The sequence below is a fragment of the Bombus affinis genome, chromosome 10 (assembly GCF_024516045.1).
Source record: "Bombus affinis isolate iyBomAffi1 chromosome 10, iyBomAffi1.2, whole genome shotgun sequence".
NCBI lineage: Eukaryota > Metazoa > Arthropoda > Insecta > Hymenoptera > Apidae > Bombus > Bombus affinis.
The window spans coordinates 1,532,005-1,545,451 of NC_066353.1; the positions used below are offsets into that span (position 1 = coordinate 1,532,005).

A 13,447-nucleotide genomic window follows, 5' to 3' on the forward strand; every position below is an offset into this window, starting at 1 on the left:
AATGGTTAACAATTAAGATTGAAATTAACGTGTAACACCGCGAGGTTTAATTGGATGTAACACGAAAAGTGGGAGGGTTTGGGTGGTGAAAGAAACGAAGAGAGATTATGTGAGGAGCGAAGAGAAAGAGCTAGATAGAGAAACTGGCAGGTGGTAGCGCAACGGGACGCACGACTCCTTCGACGTTTCGCTTTGAATTTAATTTCCTCCCTGGTATACATTGGCTGATAAATATTGCGGGTCCCGGGAGATTTTCAAACGTCCGTATAATTAAATCCGGTAAAAATGCTTCGGCCGCGTCGTCATTCACCTTCCACTTTCTCGCTCTGAACTTTCAGACTTTCGCGAGGAGACGCGATCTCGAAGAAGCGCGCCAGTGGGAGTCGTAAATTCCCGTTACGATTTGACTAATTGACGCCACGAATCGTTCGATCCCTTATTTCTTGTAGGATAATAAGGGTAGTTGATTGAATATAACGCTGCTATTAACAGGTTACTATATATTTTGAATGATCCAACAACTTCAATGTGATACAAGATTGCGTATTTGAAATGACAACTACGAATGAGTACGACCTGAGACTCCTTTCGTGTTGGCGACTATGATGATGTATCTTCTGTCGATTGACTGTCTTCGACTTGTAGATTGTGCTTGACTTCTGAGTCTTGCTGTTCCTTGCACTGTCCTTTGACTCGTGTTAATGTAGACTGACTGATGAGATTTGCCTGTTGAATGTTACTGTGGAACAAGTCTAGTGTAATAGAAGAAGTTGAGTTGACCCTCCTGATGTCGTAGAAGAAGTTGAGTTCGTTCTTATGTGATCACGGAGGCAAGTTCGGTAAGGGTGTCCCCTTTGAACGAAGAACGTGGGGTTCTGGGAACGTGGGGGAAGATTCGTTGCGTTATGACCAACGTTAGGAATCAAGATAGAAGGAAGAAACCTCCTACCAAAGTGGCTCATAGGCAACATTGTTTATGGGGAAACGCAGCTTTTCCTTTAGACAACTATTCATTTTTCCCATTAGATAACTATCTGCTTTCTTCGTAATTTGTAAGAGCGTGCAATAGATATAAGGGCTTTTTCAAGTACCAGCTATAAACCGAAAATATTTGCAGGATTAAAAGTTACTGCAAGCTAATAAGTTAATAATAATTTGGTTTACGGTGGGGCCTTAGATTTATTGAGAGTCTGTCTAATGGTGCTTGGGCCTTAACGGTCTGACAATGAAGGGCGTCGTACGGACCGTTTCACGCGACGTAACACGCTCCTTTGCATATCTTTCTTTCTTCTTTTCTTTTTTCCACCTTGCATCTGTTCTGATTGCCTTTGTAATTCGTTTTAATAGGCGCAGTGACTCCTGTGTCCATGTATGATAAAGAACCGGTAATCTCTTACGATTCGATAGTTTCCGATGGATTTTTTGGAATCGCACGAAAATACCGACTCGTCAAGATACGGTTTTGTTTGTAGCTCTAAGAATAGTAGGTATAGGGTGTGAGGTTACTTTATTAACGAGAAAGATGAAATCTATTTCATGGTGAAGGAAGTTAGTTCTAAATTTGATTGACTGTACTTCCATTCGTACATTATATTGTTAATTACAAAAATGTTTAGAGTAGATAAGAGGGGAGGTAGACGTATAAGAAGAGAAATAGACATAAGAGATGTAAAACCGAAAGTCCAAAGCCGAAAGGCACCGACTAAGCAATAATAAATAAATAATAAAATAAAATACAAAAATGTTTAATCGTAAATTTAATCTTATGTATGATGAGCGTGTAACGTTTGTCTCCTTTCCGAATTTGACGGTGATTTTAATTATTGCGAGGAATATCGATGCAAAATTTAAAGAATAGCAAGGTGGAGAAAGATGAAGCGGATGAGTGGTGCAGATCGAAACGCAGTTTCTAACGAAGTATTGTTATTCTTGCGTGACGTTAAGGACGCGTTCTTTTAAGCCGCGTATACACGACTGCAACAAAGAAGAGGTCAGTATAACCGCATCGCACAACTTTCACGGGAAACCGTTCAAAATGAAGTTGAGGAAGTTCGAATCGGGCAACGTGAGGGCGCGACGAAATTTCGTTCGGTGTTCGTTATACCTAACGTTGACCACTGCTCATTCTTCACTAGGTTGCTAGAAGGGACTTGGACTGTAATAGGTAGCTCGTTTGAAATGGAACAGGCAATTATTCTCCCTCCAGGATACAAATATAAAGGATCTAGGATAGCGATAGACTCTGCTTCGTCTGCAAGTAATTTTTTTCTAGTTGACGCGCGTTATTTGTGATAAAAGTCACAGCAAACTGTAATTAACGTAGGGAATCCGTATAATCATTCTTTCCAACTTTCTCTCTCTCTCTCTCTCTCTCTCTCTTTCTCTCTAGTTGTATACACTCGAGCTACTCAGTCGATCAATCACTCTCCGATTATTTTCTGCACGACTATTGTATGCATTTCAATAATTCGTAGTGTTCTACGTATTAAAACCATCTTACAAATGTATATACGTAATTGTAGCAGGAAAATATTACATGGTACGTTGTGTTTCATATAAAATTGAAATTTGCTTCGTTTCGATGAGCCTCACGTGTCGAACAGCGATACTTTCTCACCTCTTTTATTTACGCACGCAACCGAGCCTTACGATACTCGCCACATCACGCTTGTAATCTTAACTTCCCTGTCTGTAAAAAATGGAATTAACAAAGTTACCTGGTACTGAACAAGCCAACGGTGAAAACATTCTGTAAGAGAATAAATTGGATATTCCATGGATAGTATATCTGAGAGCAACGCAGGTTCGTTTCACGCGCAGTTTTCTCCAGAAAACGGTCAGGAACCGGGCACCGTTATATTCTTAATGCTAGGGACCGGGCAAAATAGGGTGACGTGGCGCGACCGAAGAGAAGAAAAGGTACTCGTTATCCGGCCCCGGACAAAAAGACAGAAGTTTCGTATAGGTCGGCGATCGTGTCCCGAAGCGACACCCGCTGAGCTACCAGGAAGGAAGATTATTGTTAATTAAGGTGGGCGTGTCGGGCAAGTCGCACGCCGGTTTCACGGCCCTTAACGAAGGGACAGGTCAGCTCGTTTTATGAATCCTAATGCCGACTTGGCCGCTTCACCAAAAATTCACCAAGCATTTGCATTTCATCGTCGTCACCAGACTTTTGCGTCCTTTTCCCTCATATTCTTCGACTCGTCGCCTCTTAATGTAATTAGTCCTCCTATTCACCTTTGTGCGGGATTATCCGACGTTAACGAGGTTGTTTGATAACCAATCGAACAGCCATTGTTCGTCAAATGTGTTTTCGGGCTTGACGCTAGGCTTACCAGGCACAGTCAAATGACCGGTTTCAAAATTTAATTTAAAATTGTACATTCGTTGTTATTTCTCTTGTTCATCTAACTTTATGTAAATTCTTATATTATCTGATTAATCAGTTTCTCAATTTTTGTTAATATAAGAGAATTTACATAAAGTTCGATGAACAAGAGAAGTAACAATGAACGTACAATTTTAAATTAAATTTTGAAACCGGCCATTTAACCGGGTCTGGTAAGGTTACTGTTAACGACTTCGTGGAATACGTATATGTTTCTGGAAAGAGAAGATTCAATTGTGAGGGTGAGGTGCGTAAACTGGATTGTTCGAAGCTTAAGAAAAATAATTTTAAGAAACTACATTATTTTTATTTGATAATTATAACCAGCGTAATAAAATATTTCATGACGCAAAAGTTAAACTCATGCTATAAACCATGCAATAAAATTACTCTTAAGAATAACTTTATAATTTTAACTGTTCGATTTTGGACTATATTTCTAATCAGACTTTTTTCGAGTTACATATATCTTACTTTGTGTTTGTATAAGAATTGAAGAACATTTAAGGTAGGATGATTTTAGAATTATAAGTCGCAGAGTATAGACTGAAACAAGAAATCTCATTATTCAAGGTCACTTGCCTCACCATAACCCACGTCAGCTCCCCACTTTGTTCTAATTTTCTTCCGTGTAACCACTAGATAGAACTATGAAGAGGATCTTTATAACCGTGTTAGATTTCATAGGAATCGTGGAATGGTTAGAAGATGAATCGTTTGCTTTCGAGGAACACCTATATCACGTGTCGGCTCGTGACTAGAAGGTGTTAACGGCGATGAGTTAACGAGATTAATCGTGCGAAGAGCGAGGAAAACGAGGAGATCCGATTGGATACCGGAAAAGATCACAAAGGTGTGTAATTAGAGCAGGCTTTGTTCCTCGTCGCCACAGCGGACGCTTCGTTTCCGGTGTCTGTGGTTCCCATTGGGGAACGTCCTGATCGAAATTATCTTTTTTATCGATTTCCCTGAATCCCCGTTTTTCCGGGCCGCTATTCTAATTATAACTGGGAAAATTAGATCTTTGACGTCACGCCTACATCAGCCGCAAAAAATCTAGCAGTGCCACGAAATGGAAACATAAATCCTCCGTTACACCAAATTCGACGTTTCCCTTCTGTCGACTAATTGCCTGAAAAGTAAAATACTTTTCGACCTAGTTCTAAAAAATCTAATAAAAAAAGCTGGAGACCATTTGTCAATCACCCTAATACTCTAAGTTAATATCTAAAGTTTAAAACCGTAACGTGACTTAACTTGATTCAAGTTTTAAAACTCATAAATCGAGAAAATCTAAATGAACGAGACAAGTTTCATGATGTAAATTAGAAACTTCGAAATGGCCCTTAGTCGTTCGACTATAATTACTCGTGAGCTCGATAAACAAACCATCGCATTGATTCTCGTAAAATGTTTATTATACCAATCGTCCCAGTATTCCTTGATGTCTGTAGTTACAATAACAATCGGGCACGTCTTTATCGTGCGGTTCTGTTGGTGTGAAGAGAGGTTGGTACGGGCAGAAGAAGCATCAAAGGAAACAGAAGTAAGAAGAAAAAGGACAGTCAACGAACGATGAACAAGGCCACATTTACCACCTCTGTTCGACCACCTTTCGTCCCTCTAGTTTTCCTCACTCTATCTGTAGGAACCGTGATGCTTTACTACCGTTGTATCCGGATTGAATTTAAATATTCCTTCGACGGACGAACTCTTTCGCGAATTGCCCTGTCGTAAAAGGTCCATCATCCGTCTCTCTTCCTACCACCCCCTTCCCTACGTTTTCCCTCGCGAACCTCACCGACGAATCGTTTTGCTACGAACTGCTGTTTCATTGGAATCGTGGCAGAGATGGAGAAGAAGAGGGTAGGAGAGAGACATTATGAAATCGTTGCGCGTCGTCTTAAGGGCCAATAAAATTGCACGGAACTCCGGCCGCCGGTGAAATTAATATCAGCCAGTACAGTTTCATCGCAGTATGCAATGCGGCGGTCGTCTTTACGACTAGTTCGGAAACTGTTTCGGCCTAAACATTGTGTGTTTTCGAGATTTTTCGCCAGACCGTCCTCTTATGAAAGAAGTTTCAAAGGCTGCTCCAACTTCTTCGTAACGATGACCGATCGAATCTATTGATCAATACTATTGACTCTGGTGGTAATTAGACTTTCTTTATAGAGTGTTTTGAAAATTCTAGAATGGAAGTCAGGGCTACGAAAGTTTTGGTACGAGTTCGATAGCAAGTCATTCGCAGACCTTCCGATCGTAATTTTAATAACTTTTATGAAGCTTTCTTTAATAAATATCATGATACAACTCGTACATCCGTGTGGCTTAGTGACTATTAATGCATGACCTAACGCGTAATGTTACCGTGGCATCACCGGTTGCCATAACGTTGTATCTTATACCTTTAAAACTTGTCAAACACTCATTATAAACCAACTTGAATACCGCTTACCTCGTCTTTATAACACTTTCTAACCTGTGACGTCCACCTGCAACTGTAATCCACATTACCCATCAACACCCGTAGCCATTGCCTATAAATACAAACAGCCCCGCAAACAACTTTCAGAATCACCTCTATAACCTTGTTTTTTCTCGTTTCAGGTAACAGTAGAGTGCCGGAAGAAGAGAGCCGGTTCGAAAAGAGCCGGTCTCCAATAAGCTTCCAGTTAGGTAGGCCACGAGCTCTTGTTTTTCGTCGTGAGAAGCTGTTGGTGGGCTCATCGGGCCCACCCTCTCATCGGTCAAGCTGGCGAGCGCTCTAACCGCTGGTATGAACCCCCACCATCCGGGCCATTCCGCAGCCTACCCGCATCATCCCTCGCTTTCGAGCAGTCCGCATCATTCCGGACCCCATCACGGCTACAGTACTGGCGGCGGAGGCGGTGGGGGTGGCGGTGGCGGCACCACAACAACCCCAGACCTGCCAAGTCCCCATTCGCCGCCTCATGGGCCATCAATGGACCCAGCCACCCCCTATGGGTCCCTTCAGCCTGGACAAGGCATGGGCAGTAACGGACATCACCACAGCGGTGCTGGAATGATGACCGATCATCCACATCACCCCGGACACCCACACCCCCACTTACCGGGACATCCTGCTTATCCACCGGTCAATCACAACAACAATTGTACGCTTAAGGTAAGTTTGTCAACTTGTTGAGAGGATTGTAACGTAGTAATTTATTTAATTTTACAAAGTGCGCGAAATTCGAACCTATGCTACGCTGAGTAGCGTATAACTTTTGGCATTTGAATCCATAAACATAAAACGCTCTTTTCTTTCTCATCTCGAATCCCGAAATGTATCTGTAAATTTGCTCCGATCGTAAATTAAATCATTCTGTAGATGGTTTCTTCAGATTAATTTCACATCTCCAGTTTTCAATTGGTACAGAGGAATCATGCGAGTAGCGTAGAAATTTATTTAATTTTACAAAGTCTGCGAAATTCGAACCGGTGTTACCTCAAGTAGCGTATAACTTTCGACATTTGAATCCATAAACATAAAAAACTCTTTTCTTTTTCATCTCGAATCTCGAAATGTACCCGTAAATTTGATCACATCGCAAATTAAATCATTCTATAGATGGTTTCCTCAGATTAATTTCACATCTTCAGTTCTCGATCCGTACAGAGGAATCATTCCCCGTATCATTGTATTGAGAGTTGATGCGAATAACGTAGCAATCTATTTAATTTTGTAAAGTCTGCGAAATTTGAACCTGTGCTACGTCGGTATCATATAACTTTCGGCATTTGAATCCATAAACATTAAAAACTCTTTCCCTTCTCATCTCGAATCTCGAAATGTATCTGTAAATTTGATCACATCGTAAATTAAATCACTCTATAGATGATTTCTTCAGATTAATTTCACATCTTCAGTTCTCAATCCGTACAGAGGAATCATTCCCCGTATTATTGTATTTCCTGTTCGCTTTTATTATCCCACTCGTTGCCATTCTGCCCCCTTATTCTCGTTCCCGACGACCGTTACAGAATCAAACGGCGAATGAAATTAAATTAAAATCCCTCGTTAATGAGGCCTGGTCGAGTGGCGTTCGTTTCCCGCCAACTCTGTTTCATCGAAGGGGAGGAAAGGAGAGAAGGAACGGTCCGGTCTTGGAAGCGTTTCGTACCGCGAAACGGTTCTCCTCGTACGATTAAAATGCACTTTCTACGCTGGCTGGTCGCGCGACGATGGTCACGAGAAAAAGTTTTCAACCGGAAACAGCTGGAACGTGTACGCGGCTCATTGTTCGCGTAATAACCAGCGTCGGCCGTTCATTACGTAAGTTCATTCCCTCTGCACTGTCTAATTTCTCCTAAACAATAATACTTCTCATTTGAAAAAAATGTTAATCGTAGGCGACAATCATATATGTAACCTGAGAATTATTGATACACCAAATATATCCATATTTTAATACTAGAACTACAAAGTCCAATTCCTTCATGAATTTACAACAACGCAATTTTAAAAATTCCAGTAATTGTTCATCAAGTATGTATACATACAAAGTCTTACATTTCTTTTATTACCGCAGCAAACTTACCCCGAGTAACCAGATTAACCCATGCACCCTAATCTGCAAGTATTTGCACCTTGATCGTGTCAATAGATTAGCGTGTGAAACGACTTTTCACTTCGATGCGAAATCAGTGTAACGTACAGGTGCGGTGAGCCATAGCTTTACAAGTAACATTGCCTGGGTCGGTAACGAGAGTGACGAACGAGAGAATCGCGGCAGCAGGGTCGCAGGCTAAAATTCAGAAGACATTATCCGTCTACGTGACCCTCACTTAGCTTGCCATTGACAAACGTAACAATATAGGCATTTACCATGGAGAAATATAATTGAATAGGGGCGGAGGGGAACTGGAGGAGGCCGGCTGCCCCCTGGTTGCCTCTTTCCCTCGAACGCCGCCCCCTCTTCTCTCCGTGCAACGTGTTTCACTCCATAATACTTAGCACGATCTCTGTTCAACGTTCCCCTACCACCTATCTTTGTCCTCGTTCGGCCTGGCCGGAGCTATGGATGGGTCCCGTCCCCTTTCAACGTTAGTTAGGTCCTTTCTAGGCTCACCTTTTTATTTCCCCCACCAGCAGGCCCACTCCTGCTGTGGCTGGCTGGGTTACCTGAACCCGGGGCCTCTCGCAAGGCATTCAGAGGCCCAAAGCAGCCACGGACCAGTCAGTTTGCTGCTGACTTCGGTCGGGACCGGTTCGTCTTTTTCCTCTGTTCGTGGCGCGTGCTCTCTCACCTTCTTCCTTGCTTTATATATCCGTCTTTATATACACCGTTTCTCTGTGTGTCTTTCGCGCGCTCTGTGACCGCTTTTTGCGTCGTGTAGCTGCGATCGTCATCGCTACCACGCGTAGTGGTTTTTGGGACCGATCACCGTGTATATAGCTTGGACTAAGCCCACGGGATGCTACACTCGGCGCGTTACAACGAACCAGGAGAAGCTTGTTGTCAGTTGCCGACGGCAACGCAACTTTGTCGCGACGCGTAGATTCCAAGAACAACGTGCTCCGTGCAGGTCCGTGGAAATATATCGTGTTTCCTGAATGGTTTTTCGTGGTGGTTGGTGTAAGGTGGTTCAAACAAGGTGTATACCAAACAGGATTTATTTTCGTGTTGTTAACGATTCAAACGAGAACGAATTATATCAGTGCCCGCGTGAATACGTGAGAAGTGTTTGAGGACGATCATTTTCGGGTACTGTGTCCAGGGAGCCTGTTGGTGATCATGGAGGTGCACGCGCATCACTACAGCGCCATCGCGTCACGGATGAACCAAATGAAATGTTTCACCGGAGATAAAATTGTACGAGCTAAATTATAATATTACTTCATCTTTCGTCATTTGGATGATTTCTCTGTGGTATTCATTGCGACAAACGTGGCAATATCTGCGAACTAGTTTCACAGTGGAAGCTGTGGTTTGCTTATTTCGTCCTAAATATTTTTCGTAACCCTAAAGTGTCTTGAAGTGAATCTATGCTATCGTTACATAGCTTTTCGTGTTGCATAAATTGTACGAATAATTAACGTGGATCAATGAAATAAAAAAAAAAGAAAACCGTTCAACGTTCGCTAATTCTGAATCGATTTTCAGTTGCAAATTTCGAGGCTGGACGTTCGAATTTCGTCAGAATCTGACCGGGGACGTTCGACAGTGATCCTAGTTGTAGCAAATTGCTCGGACGACTCCGGCAGTTCCGATTGCCTTGATTTGTCCCGATGTTCGGCTGTTTCCGATCTCAGCCTCGCGTTAATGGTATCGTTGTGAATCGAACGTTCGTATTAGCCACGTTCTCCCGCCTAAATATGCATATTTATCGATCCATCCTTTTCTCTATCCCTTTCTCTATCCCTTTTTATCTCTTCCATTCAACAAAAGACAATACACCATGCTTTTTTGCCCATGTCGCGAAAATGGTTCTCATTAGGAAAGCTGTGGGGGGACTAATTAAATTTTTCCAACAAGCTAACGATTGCGCAACGCAGAGAACGTTTCTCCTGTGTTTGTTTAATACGACGCGTCGCTGCTTACGTTCACTCTCCCCTCTCTCTTTCTTCTGCTCTCCGAATTTTTCCCTGGCAATTTGCTTCGACTCGTTGCCTCGGAACCGTAAGAACAATCGAATCCACGATGATCAACGTCGTCTCTTGTTCCCTACTACATTGTGACTCACCTCCTACGCGCAATTACGCGAGTTTCATTCGATTATAGTAACTGGACGATCGTAATTGCGTGGTAATTGCGAAAGAAGTGTCGTTAGGTCGAGGCAAAAAGTGAGAAGGAAAACGATTTTCCTCGTTGATCGAACACGAGCACCGTTCCTCGATAAATTACCGCCGCTGCACGCGTCGCTTTCTAAGAAGACACTTTTTTTCTTTGTTGACGTTTACTCGGACGAGCCACCTTGAACTCTCTCACACTTATAGTCTTTTTCTCTTTTGCTCTCCACTTGTTGTTGCATTTTCTACCTTTCTTTCGCGGACTCGCGTGGACAGAAAGGTCGTTGTCGCGATATCTCATGAGATGCAAGTGGAACGATAAGCCACGCGATTCTTGTAAGCAAATTACAACAACGATTTTGCAAGAAGTTTTCTATAGAGATCAAAGTTCGCGGAGAACTGTAGCGCCAATATCGGCCTCGATTTTGAATTTACGGCGTCACGTTCAGTGTCTCTTGGTCCTTTCGTTTGTGCGTTCTTCAAGTCCAGGCTTGTTCCGCCCGATTATCATAGAAATCGTTCCAGTAAATCAAGCAACGGCCTCGGAACCAGTTGCGCGCTCGCTGTTTTTCGAAGCTTCCACGCTGGTACGCGCGACCGCTCATCGCGCAGTCGTCGCGCGTGTAATAACGCTCGACTCGGTCAGAAATAGTTTCGTTTCACCGAACAGGTTGCAGGAGATGACGGAATCTGGAATAGACTCGCTAAATTTGATCAGTCTTGTGGAAACCGTTTTTTTTTCTGTTGACTGATTGAATCATTCATTTCCCAAATAAATTGATTTTATAATATTGGAAAGTTACTTATAGTGAAGTAATATAGTTAAAATTTTGGTTAAACGACCGTTTTCAAATTTCTCTTTCCTATTGTTACACGAAGAACATGCCAATTTATGAAGCCTATAAGACTTCTTTTTTTCGGTTCATTTGACGATAACTATTTATGGTGATATATTGGCCGGAAAGTTCGTTGCGATTTACATTTCGATTTGATATACATTTATTGAATTGTATAGGTTCAATTTTGTTGCACAACGTTTCTTCATCTTTCACGCTACTCGTATACATATTCTAACGTCCAATTACACGTTTCAAATTCTTTAAGTTTCAATTTTAATAGGAGGAAAAATATGCACGTTAAGCTGTATCATTTAGACACTCGAAATTGATTTCCTCTAGTTGAACAGTGAACCGAAGAAAAAGCTTGAAGTGGCCGGTCTTTAGCATGGCTCACTCGAATCCGTTTAGAGTTTATTATGCGCTTGACAGAAATTAATGACGTTCATGACCGGCAAGAAAAGGTACGTCGCTTGAATTCGGGCTTATTGAAACGACACTCTCCGCTTCCCAACAAATTGGAAGCGTCTAAATGTGCAAGTTCCCAGAAAACGTGTACTTGGGCCTGTCTATATTTCTTTTTTCCTTTTCAATTTCCTGTAATAAAAGATTCACTTTAAAGATAACCTACCCCTTAATTGTTCCGCGCGTTAGTCACGCTTCACGTGAATTTTTACTTTGAAACAGATTACAATCGCGGTATGGTGCCTCGAATTTATCCACCGAGAATCCACGCGATGGAACACTCGATCAAACGAACGAAAATTTCGATGGCGACACTACCAAATGTCCTCTAACGTCTTGTCATTTTTCAAGATATATAATGGCTCACGAGAATATTTTAACATTTATGCATACTTTTCGTGAATATGATTATATCTGTTACGCCAAACATTTTGAAATTTTATTAGCGCCATAATGTGTTTAACGAGACACGACTGTCACGACGATTGGTAAAATAACAGAGATGCTAATGAATCCAAGATAAACGAAATATTCTTTATATACTTGGACAAAATATCATGTAGATTCTATGTATGTACAAGTTCAGATTCGTTACCACTATACATAATGACAGCGGATTCTCGTTACTGTGACATTTCAAAGCCATGAATTTTCAAAATGTTTTGTATAGAACATGTAACATATATAGGAAAGATTTCTACAAATTTCCAAATATTAGATTATCCGAAAAATTTCTTTCGTTTTATGAGGAAATAATGGACACACAACGTTTTTTGTTTTATATTATTTTGTCGAATTACGTACGATCCATTTTGTTCTGTTGAGATAAACACCGCGACATTTCACTTGGTTTCACGTTTGTATGAAGGTGTATTGTTTTAAAGAGACACATTTTTAAAGGAAGACACTTTCCGGATAACCTAATACTTTCGTGAGCTATTGCATGTACACTAACTATACCATATTGTTATGGAATAATAATTAAATGTCGTCAATTTAATTAAAAAAAAAAAAAAAAAAAAACGAAGGTAGGAGAAGGTAAACTATGGAAGTTAGATTTTCTCGAATATTTCGAAATGATGTGGTAGATAAGACGTTTCAAGGAGAGACAATAGAGCACGTACAATATTCTCGTGGAAGCTTCGTACATCGAAAGGTTGCAATGATTTTCCCGGTGCAGAGCTGAGCAGCGACAATTCTCAGCTTGGTTTATCAGATAGCCGTATATTTTAATAATCAGCGACGTCGACCACGATTATTCACGCTTACCGGCGTTTACATAATCGAGCGACTAAGTGTTCGCCGAGATTGCCCGCTTGACGCTTCACGATGATTTATCGTCAGTTAATGACTTTCGATTTCGTATTAATTATAGCAATGCTTCTCTCTTTCTCTTCCTCCTCTTCCTCCTCGTTCCCTCTTTCCTGGTAATAGAAGTACCGTGAATCGTCGCGGAATCGCGTTGCAACGTGTTATTACGCTTAACATTTTCGTTGTGTAATCGGCTGGTGGACACTCGATAAAACAGCCAAAGTCTTTGCCGATTAAAACAAGAAATACCGCGCCGTTTAATCGATCTACTAATGTGTCTTTACGTAATTACGCTGCCATGTAATTGCGTTCACGTTAATGGGTGCTCGCTTGTTACGAAATGGTGAAAAAGTCGCGCAGGAACAATGCGATGATTTATTATCTTCCAAATGTAAATTTCGTAGTTTTGTCTTTTTTTCTGATTCCATTGGAATAATGAATAAAATTTGTAGAATGATACTGTGTAAGTCATTGTTATATTGTCCAACTATGTGGAAAGGCAGGTTCTAAAGAACCAATTTGTGGTAAATCAACTTAGTGATAAATAAACTTTTATAGCTTCAGCCATTAACATTATAAACGATAGTAGGTACTTCATAATACGCTTGCTGTTTTATTTATTTGTGTTTAATATGGTTTGTTTAAAATTACTATACTATTGACTTTTTTTAGTGGAATTTATATTTT

The 13,447-nt window shown here is 41.2% G+C and overlaps 1 protein-coding gene across 14 annotated transcripts in view; it reads left to right on the forward strand.

The window, feature by feature from the left end:
• Nucleotides 1–13,447, forward strand: part of LOC126921379 (LIM domain transcription factor LMO4.1) — a 479,425-nt gene that overhangs the window by 388,604 nt on the left and 77,374 nt on the right. For 13 of the 14 annotated variants that reach the window (XM_050732924.1, XM_050732927.1, XM_050732922.1 and 10 more), the window contains one exon: nt 6,002–6,539. In XM_050732924.1, coding sequence (XP_050588881.1) covers nt 6,171–6,539 — 369 coding nt within the window. In that variant the 5' untranslated portion in view covers nt 6,002–6,170. Of the gene's footprint in view, nt 1–6,001; nt 6,540–9,474; nt 10,736–13,447 lie in introns of those variants that run through there. The other variant, XM_050732936.1, reaches the window with a different exon arrangement.